A 17,770-nucleotide genomic window follows, 5' to 3' on the forward strand; every position below is an offset into this window, starting at 1 on the left:
TATGAGGGGATCATACTAGATAACATTAGAAGTTAACTTTCAAAATAGTAGGCAGTAGAGCATATTCTTTATGGCATCATTATTGTGAAATAAGATTTTACCTTATGGTTATCTCGGCATCCTTTAAATGCCACCGACCCTCTAAGAAAGGCAGGCAGAGAGAACACAAATAGAATTTTCTTAACTCTGCAAGGAGAAAGTTAAACACTGCGCTAATGTCATATTAAAAACATGCCTAATGCACAGAAGAAAAAAAATCCCTCCTCGTTTTGTTCCTGGTGTGACAAAGATGGATGATGGTTACATAAGGAATTGGCATGTTCAAAAAAAAAAAAAAAAAACTTGAAATATTGCCTCTGGATATGGAGTTGTAACAAATGTGAAAATATTTGAAAGATTTATTAGCATTTTAAAATTTGCTTACCAATGCATAAAATCCTAATCAGTTGTGTACAAGGCCTTTATCTCAAAGTATTCAAGAAGGACACAGGAAGCCGATGAATATTTCACTCACTGTTGATCAAATATAGGAGGGATATATGTATATTAAATTTTCTTCCCCATTTAGATCCTTCCAATTTAAATAATAAGTGCTTGAGGTAGCAAAGCCGTCTTAATGCAGCTTGCAGTTCTAAGTGTGAAGAGAAAGGAAAACAACGAAGTAATTTTTCTACATCCAAAAGAGTCATTTCCCCAGTCAATCAATTTTTGGTCCCTACCAAAATCAGCACTTCAGCTGAAAATAGCTAGAACCTGTGTAACTCATTACTATTAACAACAACAACAAGAAAAAAAAAAAAAAGTGAAATAGATCTATGAGGACTTCTTGGGAAAATAACAGGAAAATTACTTTGATAATATTGTTATTCAAGGTAAACACATTTAAAAAGTGATCTCTAAAGTTCAACAGAGACGACAGTTGTTTTCCTAAAAGCAGGCTGAATCCTCAGCGCATTCTCATTTAGTACGTAACGTGGAAGAAGAGTTGAGATCCTGAAGCTTCGCTCCTAAATACAGTACAGCTGCTTCTCGGAGGTGAAATAGGATAAAAGCCTAGCTGTTTGGGGCGGGAGGCGAGATTGGGAGCGCCGTGCTGGGGTCTTCGATTTTTTACTAGTGTTTGTAGGTGAAGTAGCATATTGGAAGTCATAAATACTGTCCCGTGGACATTTTGAATAATGCAGAAGTAGCGTAAGTAATTGGGAGTGCTTATATCCGCCTTTAGACATTTGATTGCTCGTGAGTTAAAATTGGTTGTCAAGTGCGGACTCAGGGGACCGTGCAAGGTGCCCTATTCTGTCATGTGGTACATATTTAATGCCTGAAAGAACAAGGGAAGGGACACGTGCGGGAGAGAGACGGCAAGCGGCGAGATATCGCCGCCAGCTTGGAGCTTTGCAAGTGCTTCCGACCCGTGGGGGCGGGACCCACGCAGCCCCAGTATCCACCGCCTTCCCCCAGCTGCAAGACTTTGCAAAAACATTGGGCGTCTAAATTGGCGAGCGTTTTGGAGAGGACAGAGGCCAAGGCCGGCCGGGGAAGCCGGACCTGGGCGCGGGCGTCGCGGTGACCTCCCTTTGTGTGCGCCCGGGTGTTGATTGCCTCCTTGCACGGGCTGCTCGCTCTCGCGCGCCCGCGCACTCGGGGCGTTCTGCACCTGCTGGCGGCCGTGCCAGGCAGCCCGGGCGAGCGAAGGCGCGCGGCGCGCACGACAGATGACTGGAGTCATTTACATTGCTAGCACGTGGGTGCCGTTTGCTGTTGCCTCGGACTTCTCCCGTGCTGTGTTCTCTCGGTGAGGAAACAGGAGGCACTTTGCAGCCGACAATGAAATCTTGGCAGCTAATTGCAGTCGTGGGAGATGCCCTTCAGGTAAGGCGAGCGAAGAAGACTCTAAAACACTGTCAGGGAAGGAGAGAAAGAGGGAGAGAGGGAGGGAGGGGAGACCAGGCAGCTTCTGCAGAGGCTTCCTGAAGCCCACTGACTCCGCGGGAGGGGGTTGCAGAGGGACGGGGGCGGGCGACAGGGGGAGGAGTGTGCAAATTGACATTTTTGGCTGCCTGTGGCAGAGGAGCAGCCGTCAGCCGCTGTCCAACGTTAGCGCAGAGACGGTGGCGGCGTGTGCGCCTCCGGGCTGCTGATTAGAATAGGGGACTTGGCCGCGGATGGAATCCGGGAAACCCAAACCGGCGATGGAAGGATGAGGCTGCGTTTGCAGCGCGTGAATGGGACGCGGTATGTAAGCCGAGCTCCAGCTCCGGGGACCTCGGAGGCTGAGCTCAGGGCTCGCCCTGGGCGTCCCGTTGTGGGGGTGGCCTGGACGCTTGGAGAGGGCGAGGGGGCTTTTAGAGGGATTGGGGAGCCCGGAGATGCGTCGATTTTCTTTACCCACTGGAAGTTAGTGGGCAACTTCCTTGACAATGCTCATTGGCTCCGTTTAACTTTATTCCCAGAGATGAATAAGCGTTTATTAAGAACCGATATAAAAGTCCCAATAGGCTAGCCATGGTTTTGCAAGAGATGCGCGGTTCTGGAAATGAGAGGTCTATGAAATGAATGGCCAGATGGGTCGTGCATTTGCGAAGTTGGCATGCTCACGTTGCAAGAGAGCATGTGTGTGCAAGTGTGAGCATATGCGCTGCATGTCTGTGTAAACATGTCCACCATGCTAGTTGCGCTGGTGTACTCTATCTTCTCTGCTTGATTCCCATGGAAGAGAGATTAAATTGACAATACTGAATACGCTTCGACTTGAGAAATAAGCTCTGTACCATTTTATGACATGGAATAAGAGTTGCCTTCCTCTGAGATCAAACGGGAGAAATGTACTTTGCCTTCTCAAGTGATGGAAGGAACTGTTATGCATTTAAAGAGTATATATATACAGAGTGTCGAATATGACATTCGTCAGTCTACAAGGATCACCTAGCCTCTCAAGCGCAGCTCATCCCTCTAGCCTTTATTTTCAGATTATGGGGAAATTGGGGTGTTTATTATTTCTTTTGACAAAAGAGTTGCATTTTCCACCTTCCCACTTAAGAGGGCTCCAAGCGGAATTGTGAATCCAAAAGTTTTGTTGGCAGTGTCATCTTAGTAAAACGTTATGAAATTATTTGCTAAGAGAGTCACTTTGAGTGTCTTCACGTAGAAGAATTTACTCATTGTTGACATGGTTTCAATTTTGGTCACACAGAAATGAATGTGGTTTATTGCTGAAGCAGGCAAAAATAATTGTGTGATCCTCTCTTTATTAGGGTACCTGAGTAGTAAATTGTTTGGTTTAAAATTGTAACATCTTTCTCCAGCGTGTTCCCTTTTTTTTTTTTTTTTTTTTTTTTTTTAATCAAAGTGTGTGCTGGAAAATCCAAAGAGCGTGGAGTAAAAGGGTGTTTGTGGCATGGAGTAACTTGCTTTTGTGGTTTGCTATGATTAAGTTTAAAGAGGTTTGTTCTTCAAGTAAGTAAATGCAAGTCAATCAGCAACAGCTGCTTGCCACTCAGGCTCACAGGAATTTAGGCTTTTCACATAAGAAGCAAGATTTTCCAAGTCTCATCTGCCCACACTCCCCACACATGTGATGCCTCCCCTCTATTAGAATACTTAGAGGTTATGAAGAAGGAATTGTTGATCTGAAGAGTGAGGTAGGGGGACATGTAGAAGGAGTTCCTCCGTCTCTCTCTCTTACCCCTCTTCTTTCTCTGTCTTCTCTCTCTTGGTCTCCTTCTGGGTATTTCTTCCTCCTCCTCCCATTTTTTTTCATCTGTGTGTATTTCTTTCCATCTGTCTCTCTTTACTGTTTTACTTGGTGCACAGAAACCTTTTAGGTATCTTTTGCTACACTTCAACGAATGTTTTGCACACTGGAGGACCACCGGAGCCAGTTTTTATTTTTATTATTTTTCTTTTAGGAATTCTCCGTTCATCTACAATAATTATTTACTATCAGGCAATTACACTGTACATCAGTCTTATAAAAAGTGAATATTCCAACTTTTTTTGTCATTTCATTTTAACCAAGCAACTAGACTCTTAGAAATGCTTTTACCATGTGAAAAAAGCAGAATCTTTTCTGTTACCACAAATGGAGGGATTATACAAAATTACTTTTTGTCTCATGACTTTATTGGGCTAAGCGTATTTTTACATTTGTCTCCTAAAATCTTATCCTTCGAACTTCTGTTTTCCCTATCACTTGTCTTAATTTTAGAGTCTGGATTCATTTTAATCTGTATTTACTCAGACTTGGTAGAAATAACTGTCAGCGCTGACTTATGGGCCAGGTAATTGAAGCATAACAAAAGTGATTTTTCTTTTTTGTATGAGACTGTGTTCCTTTTGGCTTTTAAAAAGGACCAGCTAATTATTTTTCTTTTTTTTTTTTTCCTCTCTCTACTAGGAGTACGATACAAAAGTTGAAGTAGATCTCAGCAAAGGGAATTTTTTTTTTTTTTAGCATTGATTACCTTCCGTAAACTATAGTTGCAATATGTTGAAAATATAATGTCATATTTTATAACACTAATTGACTTATATGACTTACATTTTGAGGATCCAGGTACTCCTCGTTGTTGTCTTTGATTTGATTATAGAGAACCTGCTTGAATGGGTCAATCTTGAGCTAAATAAATAAATAAATATTTTCTGTGTAAATTTATAATTTTTATGTTAGGTTTTCAGCAAAGTAGTAATCTGGAGAAATGAAAAGTGATCTGAAAGGAAGATTTCTGAACTAATAAAATGATTATTAATTAAACTTATTTGTGTTTAACTTTTAGCTTTTATTTTAAAAACTTCATGTGTGTTAGTCTCAAAGTTATCACAGGGAGTTGGCGTAAGTTCTTGGAAAGTAATTCTGTTGGGATTAAAAGTCCTGCCTATGAGACTTCAATCTCCATCTTGTGTTGATTTTACGATGAACATAAAAATAAATGAGGAGGAAAAAGCATGGACCCTTAATTTTTTTTTTGTATTTTAGACTTAATTTTGTTATGGATCCAAAAACTTTGGAGTGTGTTAAAATGTCAAATATTTGTTTGCATTCATGGGTATACATTTTTGTTCTGTTTTCTTTCATTTTCATGCAGGCTTGTATGTTTGTGTATATTATGAGCAGTCGTCAACAGCAGCAAATGAGAGAAGAATTTTACAATTATGCATTCTCATGCATAATTTGATTTCAATTAAATCATAGATAATCAGAACAGCAGTCTCAAGGATTTAGGATTCCTGCTGAACCCCCTGTGCTTGCACGGCACCAAGAGAAAGAAAAAAACGCCTTTAAAAGTCAGCATTTAACACACAGTGATTGGTTTGGAAACCATTACATATTAAATTATTCAGCAACGATAATGTCCTGAACAGTTTTCAGGGTGTGTTTTTATGAAGCTAAATAAAGTTTCTATGGAAAGTTGTGGGCTTTCTGTGTGTGCGTGTGTGCCCAAAAGGCCAAAACAGCTTATGTCAGCTACAGCAACTCGTTTTTGATTCAGCAAAACTAGGTTATGAATTCAAGCAATTAAAAATGACAGAAAGCCCAATTTCACTGCCTAGATTAATATGCTTCTGATTTTTCCTGCTCCATAAAAATTTCAAAGTGTTCTTTCTGGTGAGGTGCTTGCATAACCTATAGGGTATTGGGAGGGTCCCCATTTCTCGTTTGCTTATGATGTCTGAATACTTTGATGTAGAAAATGTAAATAGGATCAATTGGATATTCGTAACATAATTTTGTGCTTGCAAGTTCTCCTGAAGTTATTTTGGCTGGGTTTAAAAGAAAAGAGCAGTGGTTAGTTTCTTAGCATTTATCAATAGTGAATAATCTGTCGGCAAGCTTCAATGTCATGAAGGCCAGGAAAGACTTTTCAAGAAAAGATACAATTATAGTAGAACTAGTGTTTTCAGCTTCCAAAGATGGCAGTGATACGTGTAAAAAAAATTATACAAATATAAAATACTATGCAGTGGTGGGCATGTTCATTACTTTTTCTCTATTCCTAATGTCTGGAATTCTAGATTCATGTTTATCTAATTAGCCAAATCTCTCCCTATTATTTAAAATGGTCCTTTTGTTCTTAAACACTAATTAGTAGTCAAAACCAGCCGTTTTAATTATCTGTAGTTTTTGGTTCGTTCGTTAAGTTTTCTAACCTGGTTTGGATTAACTTGTTCACACAAAGAGTGTACACAGACACAAATACATACTCAAAAAGCTCGTCTCCCAGCACCATTTATTCCACACTTTCAATCCAATACAGAAAAACAGCAACAACCAAACAAATCAAAGTGCATTATTTGCCCAATGTTTGTTTTACAGAGAAGACCCCTAAAGGATGGTATATGAGGAAGGCCTCTGCCAGTCCTTCCTTTGCTCTTCATGATAATTCTTCATCTGCATTTGCCACAGTACTGTGGATGTATTTCTTTGTTGTTTAGCTGCAGTCTCTAGTTGTAAGGAAATCAGTTGTTGTGTGCAAAGAAGATGTAAGTACTAGTTGGATTTATTGTGGTTGACTGAATGTGTTAAGTACAGGGATTCCAATTCTGTTAAAATGATGAGGATGAGGATGTGATAACCTGTCAACAGAAACAGCAATAACAATACAATGCCGATTTCTTCCTGGGCACTTACTGACTCTCTCTGTGCATCAGACACTGGACGGGGAGCTTCTATGTATATTCTCTGTTCTCACAACTCTGCAAGGTAGGTATGACCATGCCTAATTTAGAGACGGGGAAACAATATTCAAGACTTTTTGTAATAAGAAAAAGTGATTAGACTCCAAATTTTTCTGATTCCAATATGCTCAGGTACCATTGAAATTTATTAATCTGAGTTTAGAATTTAGCATTTAGAATTTGTTTACACAAATTGGTACTTAACAGATACACTAGGTTAGGGGTTCTGAAACAGGGACAGTTTCCTCCCCTAACTCATAACAATACTTAACAACATTTTGAAGACAGTTTTTGTGTTCATAGTGGGCAGGGATTGCTCCTGAGATTTAGTGGATAGAGACCAGGGATGCCACTGAACATCCTAGGATGCACAGGACGGCTCCCTCCCGTAAAACAAAAACAAATTACCTGGCCCCAAACCAACACTGCCACAGCTGAGTAATTATACCCTAGGTAATGTCAGTGATAGTCTAATATAAACATGGTCTGATTTTTCAAGAGAGGGGAGAAGGTATGTGAATTTCAATTATTAAACATTTAAAATCTCTGGTTGGATACTGCAAATAGGATCATGATGCAAAGTCAGACGGTCCTTATTTCCTTACAGTCTGATGCTAAAATTGTTACAGCTGCTTCCTTGGAACATCTTTATAAATATGGCATGGGTCATTGTGATTTAAAGTGCCTTTTTTTTTTTTCTGATTTACTTACTGTTTAGTACGACAAGTGCTGGAAAATGAAATTTCTTTCCCTGGTACTTGTGTCACTAGAAGAGAAATGTAACGTCACTAAATGAATAATGAAAGAGCAATTCTAACAACTTTCCCTTATGGTCCTTCTTTACCCTCAGTATTCAAATAGCATTATTTTCTTATCTTTAAAGGTTTGGCACATAGGTTTATTGGTTTATTTGTTTAAATAAATAATATTTCATATTTGCCGAGCATGGTTGCAAATGCTTTAAAATATGAATTCATTGAATCTTTAAGATAAGCCTAGGAGATTGTTATTGTTTTTAATCTACTTTTTACAGAGAGGGAACAGACACCCAGAGAAGTTGAGTCATCTTTATGAGATCACACAGCTTCTAAGTGGCAGACCTGGTATTTAAACTCCAAAGTCTGTTCCTAGCCACTTTCTCATGTACTTTAGTAATATGAGCTTGTAAACCTACAGAAGCACAAGTGTTGAGGCACCATCTTCACCCAAGTTTTGAAACAAAAGACATTTTTAGTCTCATTTTGGAGTGGTTGATGAAGAAAACGGACTTAACTGTTTTTGAAAGAGCATGAGTGATAATGCTCACAGCTTTACATGTTGTATTTAAATCCTCCGGTGTATGCACTTCACCTGGGTCAGGAGGCCTTGTGACTTCTCTCTACCATGACCACTTCCAACAACAAAAAAGTTGCCAAAGAAAAACACTAATGTGCAGGAGGGCACAATTTGCAGGATGAGTGATCTCCATTTTATTCACTACTTAACTGTGATGTTGGAAAAATAGAGAGAAATTCTTCATCTGGATCTCTTAAGGTGTCTTCAAGAAACTTAACTCTTCGCTTTCTGATGCTCTTAAAATGTTCTAGGGAGCCCCGTGTGGTCCGTGCCAGGTGGATGGTGGTGGATGTGAGTACCTTGATTCCCAGCTTCATCTCAGCTAATGCCAGGCTGTTTGTTGTGCTGTATTTCAGCCACGGGAATGACCATGCCTATCTCAGTCTCAGTTGAGTTTTTAGTGAATAGCAAATGCTATGAAAAGAAAAACAATTTAAGTATATTTTTAAATAGAAATGCCAATTTGACACATTTTATTCTGCTTCAGAAGGGAAAAAAAAAGATTTTGCAAGTTTGCAATTAAATACATACCAGAATATCCAGAAAACTAAGACAGAAGTAGAGAACCTCAATGAACTTCAGTTGAATAAATGACTACATGGATGGAACAGTTTGTATTTTTCAAAATTTCTTATCAAGGATATGTATGGGTTTCTACCTGAAAATGTCTCGCATCTCGAATACAGTCCACCATGGTGGGAAATACGGGTCTGACAGGCTTCAGTTTCATACCAGTTGTCCCCAGCTTACCAATGTAAATGTGTACATTATTTAAGTGTTGAGCATAGGTATCTGCTTACTATTTATTGCCCTGCCAAAAGCTCAGAGATGCTTAACCACAAATTACAAGTATGGACTGCATTTTACCTGAGGCAGGATGTGGATTTTTTTATATACGAGAGAAAGGGTCACCCACGAAGAACTTGTATCTGGCCATGGAGCAATATTAAAGTCGCGAAAAGGGTTCTTGGGCTACCTCCTCCCAGCGTGGAGACAGCTTAGGAACTGGGCTGGAAGTAGAAACCATTACTGCTCTTCCTTTTTATTTCAGGCCCAATGAACTCAGATTTGAACAAAGAAAGCGAAGAGTGAATCCCATTTCAGAACTGTCAAAAGACTGATGTTGGATCCATTATCGTCAAATGTCCTTTTTTAATACAGTTCATCGAATTGGCTTTTGTGGAATACCTATTTCATCTAAGTGTTGGTTCAGGAAATGGTTTAAAATGAAACCAGAATTTGTTGTTCAGTGGTAAAATAAATGAGATGAACCCACATAGCCAAGACTACCCGGTAAAGTTCTGTAGATACTATCTATTAGCATTCAGTATTAAAATTTAAATTATACACATATATATAGTGATATCTATAGTTAAGCTATAGATATGTAACTTATGTATAGACTATAAGCTACATAGTCTACATATAGTCTATATCTACATGTAAACTATAGATATATAGTTAAGCTATTATATATAGTTTAATTGATGAAAGAAAGAACGGGAAGTTGGTTTTAAAATAGCCATTTTAATTCCATATCCAGAATATGTAATACTTCCACATCTTAAGGTGAACCTCCTTTTAGAAATAAAGATGGCTAGTGATAAACCTTGTGTGCCATTAAAAAGAGTGTACCCAAAACTCAATGAATTTCTGCCCAGTCTTGATTGTGAAATTTTCCTAGGATTGTAAACATATAGAAGTTACATCAATGTAATAAGTGGTTCAGGATTCAAATTCTGCTTCTGATAGAGAAACCCGATTTTGTTGTAATGCACTAGCTAATTGTTCAGTATTTGGAACTGCACATCATGTATCCTTCTTACCGATATTGTCTGTTGAGTGCCTGCAATAAGCTAGACACTGCTAATTCCCAGATACGCAATATAGGCCTGAATATTTCCAGCAGCCCTATGAGGCAGATGTGGTTGTTATACCCAGTGCTCATGAGTGAAGGCTGAAACGGGATGATTTTTCAAGGGTTACCAACAGCTAATGAGTAAAAGGGCTGCTCATCAAATTTGAAGCTTTGAGGCTTCGAAATCCCTTTCCCTATTTTTTTGACCCAAAGCTATAGGAATCATTGTTCTAACATTGGTAAAACATGAATCTGATGTAGATGAAGAGATTTATGTAGCTATAGAAAGTTCCTATAACTCACCTATTAGGATTAACCTTCTTATCATCTTGGCAAATTAGGCAAGGGGCTGGATATTTTGGATAGATGGGTGGATGGGTAAATGAATGGATAGATGAGTAGACATAGACTGAATAATAATGGAGAAGACAAATTGGCAAAGGACATGAGTATAGTTTTTGGAAAAATAAATATAACAAGTATATGAAAATGTACATATGTGGGTGTGTGAAAGTTTCACCTATATATATGAAAGCTTTATATATTGTATTGGAAAACAATTTGTTGATGAAACAGGCATTTTATATACTGTTAGAATGTGGAATAGTGCTTTCTTCTGTAGGGGAATATTTGGGAATTTTTATTTTAAAAAAGTAGGCAGGACACGGTGGCCCATGCCTGGAATCCAACACTTTGGGAGGCCAAGGCAGGAGGATCATGAGGTCAGGAGTTCGAGACCAGCCTTGCCAACATGGTTTCACCCAATGGTGAAACATGGTAAAAATACAAAAGTTTGCCAGGCGTGGTGGCAGGCACCTGTAGTCGCAGCTATTCAGGAGGCTGAGGCAGGATAATCACTTGAACCTGGGAGGTGGAGGTTGCAGTGAGCCGAGATCACGCCACTGTACTCCAGCCTGGGTGACAGAGCGAGACTCTGTCTCGAAAATAAATAACCAAATAAATAAATAAATAAATAAATAAATAAATAAATATGTGCTTTTGATCCAGTCTTTCTGCCTCTGGAATCTATGTGATCGCTCAAGTTTGTGAAGATGCAGCTTGGTTCACTGCAGCACCGTGCACAGTCAGAAGGAAACTGGAACAGACGAAATACCTATGGAGAGGGGATTGGAGGTCAAGAACCTTTGTAGAAATAAAGTGGATTTTCCTGGATGTAAAACTACATCTAAGATGTGATGAGTGAGGAAGAACCCAAAACTCAGAAATCTGTTTGAAATACTTTGTTAGAGAACAAACATACACATGCAATTGTTTTACGTAGAGGGCAACACTGCAAAAGATCACGAAGGGACTCTGAACAGTGATAATCTTGGTTGTAGCTGTGCACCATGACTAAGAGAGGGGCAGGGGAGAGATGGAGCTTTTGCTTTTAAGATTGCACTTTTATTCTTTGTGATTTTCAACAAAGATGCCCTACTTGGATAATTAAAAAATACTTAAAGGAAAAGCTTGCATTTTGCAAACAACCTGTGATCACTTTACCCCTGAGCTGAGATAGATCAGCTTAGATACCAACATAGATAGTCTGTGTTAGACATAGGTAACCTAAATTGCTTTGAAAAGGTATTTGAGCCTTAGAAAAGATAAAACTGAAAATCATTCGATTCAAAGTTATGTTCTGGTTAAGGTTTGGGGTCAGCATCCTCTCTGGAATGGGGTGGGGGGCGGGTATTGGAATTTCCTAAAAATGAGAACTCTAAGTGTTAACAGTAATGGTTGGGCCACAGAAGAAAATCAAATTTCCCTGTTGCTGTATACACTTGTCATTCATCGCCGGTACTGCAAAATCATGATCCTTATCCTCCCAGCTGCGTGTGTTTGTCAGGGACTGTAGGCTGCTAAAAGTTGTATACAGTACTATTATTTTTTAAATTCATCTCTGGGTCATTTTATCTTCCTGTGCAAGCCACATGAATGGCCGTGTTTGAAAATTGTATTTTGTGCTGAATTTCCCACTGTGAAAGATGTTTACTATATATTTATGAAAACACTGCAATAACAAAACCCTTTATATAGCCTTTCAATTTGCTGTAAGGGCAGATAAAATATTTTTATCTCAAACTGAACTTCATACCTTGGGAGATTCAGCTGGCCTGACTCAGAATAATAAAACACTTCAGAGAAAGGCAGGTGCTGTTCAGATTGCTTCAGAAACCTATGCACTTCACTCGGCAGATTTCAATTCCTTTAAACACGCCAACTGAATATACAAAAGCTAGAAATCATCAGTATAAACTGTGCAATGTTAAGTACAAGAAATCCTCATTTTTCATTAAATAGTTTCATAACACATCTACAGTACCATCAGCATGATTTTTAATGAGTAGTATTTTCCTGTATACCGGAAGATACATAGAGGAGGTTGGCGATCACTCCAGTGTATTGAAAACTTTCATTCTTCATCTGCATTTAGGCTTTGGCAATGTTCTTAATTGAAATTTTTACAGAGATAAACGTAGCATATGCAGTTGTAAGAAAATAGAGAGAAATCTCTTGTAAACTTTTCTCTAATGGTAATATTTTACCAAACTGTAGCATCATATCATATGCAGGATATTGGCATGGCTGCAATCCACTGACCTTATTTGAATTTCCCTAAGGTTCCTTGCACGTATTTGTGTGTGTGTATATATAGTTCTGCACAACTTCCTCATGTGTAGGTTTCTGTATCCACCCACGACAGGTACGATTTTGAGCTCTTCCATCCTGAGGTTCCATTTGTATAGCCACAGCTACCTCTAGCGACCACCCACCTCTGTTCTTAACCCGTGTCGATCATCAATCTGCCTTCCATTTGTAAATCTTTGTTTTTTCAAAAATGGTATGTAAGTGGAATCACACAGTGCTTAGGCTTCTGGGACGGGCTTTTTTACTCATCATTCCCTGGAGTTGTGCCTATATTGTTACATCAGTAAAATCGCATGGTGTGTATATGTACCACAGTTTAACCATTCACCTGTTGAAGGATGTCTGGGGTGGCTTTGATCGTCACAAATAAAGCTTTCTTGAAAATTTGTGGATAGGTTTTTGCATGACCACGAGTTTCCCTTCTCTGGGATAAATGCCTAGGAATGGTCTTTGGCGATCTCTGATTTATGCATAGTATGGAACACATCAATAAGTTGCACCCATTGGAAGTCAATGCCAGTTGCATACAAACCGATACAACGAAAAAAAAAAAATTGTTCCCACGTCTTCATGTTTATTTTTACATAAACACAGCACTAACTGCAAAGAATAGCCAGCATTTATGTAGCATCCACCATATGCCAGGCTGTATTCTAAGCCTGTTACGTATGCTAACTCATTTATCCTCAGAGCAGCCTTATGAAGTATGTACTACTGTTATTCTTACTTATGGAGGAAGCACCAAGCACAAAATGGTTAAGTAACTTGCCCAAGGTTCTATAGTCATTGTCACTTAGAGGTAGTCAGTCTGGCTGGAGAACCCCTCATGTTAACCACTGATCGATGTCTCCACTTTCTTTTATTTATTTATTGATTTGTTTGTTTATTTATTTATTTATTTTTAGATGAAGTTTCACTCTTTCACCCATGCGGGAGTGAAGTGGCAAGATCTCAGCTCACTGCAGCTTCTGCCCCCCTGGGTTCAAGTGATTCTCTTGGCACAGCCTCCTGAATTGCTGGGATTATAGGTGCCTGCCACCATGCCTGGCTAATTTTTGTATTTTTAGTAGAGATGGGGTTTTACTATGTTTCCCAGGCTGGTCTCGAACTCCTGACCTCAGGTGATGCACCCCGCCTTGGCCTCCCAAAGCGCTAGGATTACAGGTTCAAGCTACCGCACCTGGCCAGACAGACACCCATAAGATGATGTCCCCACTTTCATAGGTGGGTTGGAAAGAACTTATGGGTTGGCTGAGACAGTAATATTCATTTCGAGTAAACATCTATTAATATTGCCCTGAAAAGAAATAATAAATGAAGTTGAGTATATAGAATAATCAGCTAGCTGACTTCATCATCCCTTAGCTCACAGCTCTTCCTTTAAGCTTGCTTTATTTGGCCGTTTCAGACAGATGGATGCCTCTTATGGCTTTTGGATCTCCAAGACGTAGATTTCACAACCCTCCCTTGGTTACACACTGTAATATTTAACAGCTCTCAATAGCAGTATGTTCTGCTTTTTTGGTATGGCCCAAATCTCTCCTATGGCAAACTCAATACCCCTCACTCCTTCTCAGCACCTATTGAAGATGTGGAATTGTTCATTGACCGTTTTATTCACAACATAAAGGTATCTGTTTGTGACAGAATATTGTTTGGCTGCTTTACATTAATCCTTGAGCTTCTCATTCCTCCAAAGGCATTTTATATTTCCAACAGGCTTATAAAGTATTTAATATTTTCATATGCGTCAGTGTAAAGCCATCTGTTGCAGTGACAGGACAAAATGTGGAAGACAAGAACAAGCGTATGCTTATGGAAAGATTCCATGAAATGTTAACAAGAAAGATATGTGCTACTCTGGGGTGTCTTGTAGAACATGGTCAAGGGAATTCGGAACGGCATGGCTTACCGCATTGGTATTCGTAAATTGGTGTTTATAAACGGCATGTGCGCTTTTTTTCTGCTGTCCTGCAAATTTAGAGTAGATTGCTGACGTAAATGGCGGCAGTGACTCCTTTGAAAGGAAATGGTGGTGTGACCTAATATTTGGAACTTCCTTCGTTTGTTGTTCTTCATTCGCAGGCTTCAACTTTTTCCTTTTCATTTGAACAAGTGGATTGGGAACCTGCTTTGCGCCAGGCGTTTGTGTTGCTGGAATAGCTACATTGTGTTTCTAAACAGCTACAACTGTTTCTCAGTGCCTTACTTTTAATAGCCGTGTTGTAGTCTTGCTCATACAGCAACAATCAGACGGGAATCAATTTTGCCTGCCCGCTTGAACGTATCAGTATAGACGCAGTTATGCAAAGCTGTTGCGCACTACATTGCCCCTTTTGAACTGGGCTCAGAAAATCAAAGCAAGTTACCGCAAGCGAAGACACTGATGCTCTTGGGGAAACACATCATAGCCAAAATATACCGAGTATTGGCCGGACACGGTGGTGCATGCCTGTAATCCCAGCACTTTGGGAGGCGGGGGGGGGGGGAATCACTTGAGGTCAGGAGTTCGAGACCAGCCTGGGAAACATGGTGAAACCCCATCTCTACTAAGAATGCAAAAATCAGCCTGGTGTGATGGCGGGTGTCTGTAATCCCAGCTACTCAGGAGGCTGAGGCAGGAGAGTCGCTTGAACTCGGGAGGCAGAGATCGTGGTGAGCTGAGACCATGCCATTGCACTCCAGCCTGCATAATAAAAGAGAAACTCCATCTTGGGAAAAAAAAAGACAAAGATAAAGAAAATGCACTAAGTATCGTATCTGCCAAGTCCTACGAGAGGCACTGTATCTCGTTGGCTTATTTCAGGCTCTCAAACGTCTTATGTGGCATGAGTAGTCATGGTCTTCGTTTTACAGATGAGGGAGCAATTTTAGAGAAAGTAATTAACCAAATATCATGCTGCTAATACGGAGTGGACCAGGAACTTGGCAACAGGCAGACTAAACACACAAGCAGCTTGCTTAACCACTGTGTTCTGTAACTGAGGCTGGAGAAAGAGGAGGAGCTTGCGAAGTGCCTTCCAGACCAGCTCTTCTCAGGTTGGGAGTAGCTGGGATGTGTGGGTCAAAGATTCAGTATGTTGTTGAGACGTGTCCTTGACATGGAGCCTGATGGTCTCCACAAATTTTCTCTAAAAGTTCTTCAGTTCTCAGCTACTTTTCACTCTGTAAATAAATAGTCATGTCTCAAGCCCCAGAAGGGCCTTGTAGAAAGAAGTTGGTGTGAACATTAGAAGAACAGCTCTTTAAAATGCCCCCAATGGAGCAAGGATGTGTGGAATAACCTTCAGTATAAATCCTTTACACCAATTTTTGAACTTTTTTTTTTTTTTGGAACAGTTTTGCTCTTGTCCCCCAGGCTGGAGTGCAGTGGCGTAATCCTGGCTCACTGCAACCTCTGCCTTCCAGGTTCAAGCGATTCTCCTGCCTCAGCCTCCTGAGTAGCTGAGATTACAGGCAGGTGCCATCGCACCCGGCTAATTTTTGTATTTTTAGTAGAGGCGGGGTTTCATCATGTTGGCCAGGCTGGTCTCAAACTCCTGACTTCAAGTGATCCACCCACCTTGGCCTCCCAAAGTGTTGGGATTACAGGTGTGAGCCATGACACCCAGCCCTGTTTTCTATTCACAAGTGTGAGAAAGTGCCTAAAATCATTCACTGGTTTTCAATCATATGAATAAATAAATTAATGACCTGTGCAAGAATGGCCATTACCCATGTCAAAAGATGACAATTCCAGGCTGAGCACTGTGGCTCACGCCTGTAATCCCAACGCTTTGGGAGGCCAAGGTGATCACCTGAGGTCAGGAGTTTGAGACTAGCCTGGCCAGCATCATGAAACCCTGTCTCTACTAAAAATATTATAAAAAATAGCTGGGCATGGTGGCACATGACTGTAGTCCCAGCTACTTGGGAAGCCGAGGCAGGAGAATCACTAGTACCTGGGAGGTGGAGGTTGCTGTGAGCCAAGATTGTGCCACTGTGCTCAAGCCTGGGTGACAGAGAGGGACTCTGTCTAAAAAAAAAAAAAAAAAAAAGGATGACAATTCCAGCTAGTTATTCTGAGGTTGATAAAATTAATGAGATAGTAGAATTTAGAGAGGCTTATAAGCAGAAATATATATTGACAGAAAGAGCAAAACATCATTGTATCTCATTAATAGAGGAACAACAATCAGGCTATCTGAAAGAGAAGACAGACCAATTAGCTTCTAAATGCCATTCATTTATTTCAGTCAGCCTCCTCAGAAGGACATGGGGCTTGGTTCAGCAGTCAGGCCCTTTTAGACCCATAGATTTTGCCTGCAGGTGTTCCTCTCCAACAATTAGATTGTGATGATAGGCTATAAACTTCATGAAGACAGAGAACAGGTGAGCAATATATAATTAGTTTCTAGCACAATGTCTGCCCATATTAAGGACTTCGATAAGTGTTTCTAAAGAATGTGTGATCACATTGGATTGTCCCAGAGTATTGTATTTACAATGTATTAAGTCCTGGTAAATCTAAATAATAATTATATCGATAATAATTGGAGAATGTTTCAGAGTCCTATTGAGGAGAGAGAGTGTTACTCCCACCCGCTAGTTCTTCCTCTCCTAAAGCCAAGATATGCATGGTAAAAGCCATGGTACAGTTTGTATCTGATCCCTCAACTAAAATACTGACACCACCTTCTATAGGCTTATATGGCAAGTAGCAGTATGCCTTGGAGCCTTCTCCTCCAATACACCCCACTGGCAAAAAGCGACTTATGGTTAATGCAACAGTGAAAATAAATTATTACCATTCTATGATTGTGTGACAGGTTAGTAATTAACTTATGTCACCAGTTGGCTTCCCACAACTGTGTTTATGCAGCTCCATGGAGCACTTTTCAGGGAAAAAGAAATTATCAGCCAGGCAGCCTTTGTTTACTGGGGAAGCTGGATGCTGGTGGACTGCATCTCCTCCTATTGACTAGGAAATAAGTTGGTTGTTAGGACATGATTTTCCATTCTTCAAAATGATATGGTGATGCAAGGAATTTGAAAGCTACCCTGGAATTAGAAAAGCATAAAGAAATTGCCTTTTATGCACTAATCGAGGCATTATGCCTGTTTTCTTTGGGGCATTTTTTTCTGTATAGACACCACAAAGAGCCATGTGTAAAAAAAAAGGTATGAAAAATCTTAATTAAAATAAAAACTGTAGTACGTGTTTTTACCCCATTGTAGGTTAAGTGCCTATCACACAGCCTAGGGACAATGGTA

The 17,770-nt window shown here is 40.0% G+C and overlaps 1 protein-coding gene across 5 annotated transcripts in view; it reads left to right on the forward strand.

Annotated features, from left to right (window-relative positions):
• LOC111551668 (RNA binding protein fox-1 homolog 1) overlaps positions 1-17,770 on the forward strand; it is a 1,700,664-nt gene that overhangs the window by 468,894 nt on the left and 1,214,000 nt on the right. The window contains exon 1 of one of the 5 annotated variants that reach the window (XM_023225716.1): positions 1,807-1,872. The exons of the other annotated variants lie outside the window; for them this stretch is intronic. Coding sequence (XP_023081484.1) covers positions 1,828-1,872 — 45 coding nt within the window. The 5' untranslated portion in view covers positions 1,807-1,827. Of the gene's footprint in view, positions 1-1,806; positions 1,873-17,770 lie in introns of those variants that run through there. 5 annotated transcript variants of the gene reach the window in all.

The sequence above is a fragment of the Piliocolobus tephrosceles genome, chromosome 17 (assembly GCF_002776525.5).
Source record: "Piliocolobus tephrosceles isolate RC106 chromosome 17, ASM277652v3, whole genome shotgun sequence".
In the NCBI taxonomy this organism is placed as follows: domain Eukaryota; kingdom Metazoa; phylum Chordata; class Mammalia; order Primates; family Cercopithecidae; genus Piliocolobus; species Piliocolobus tephrosceles.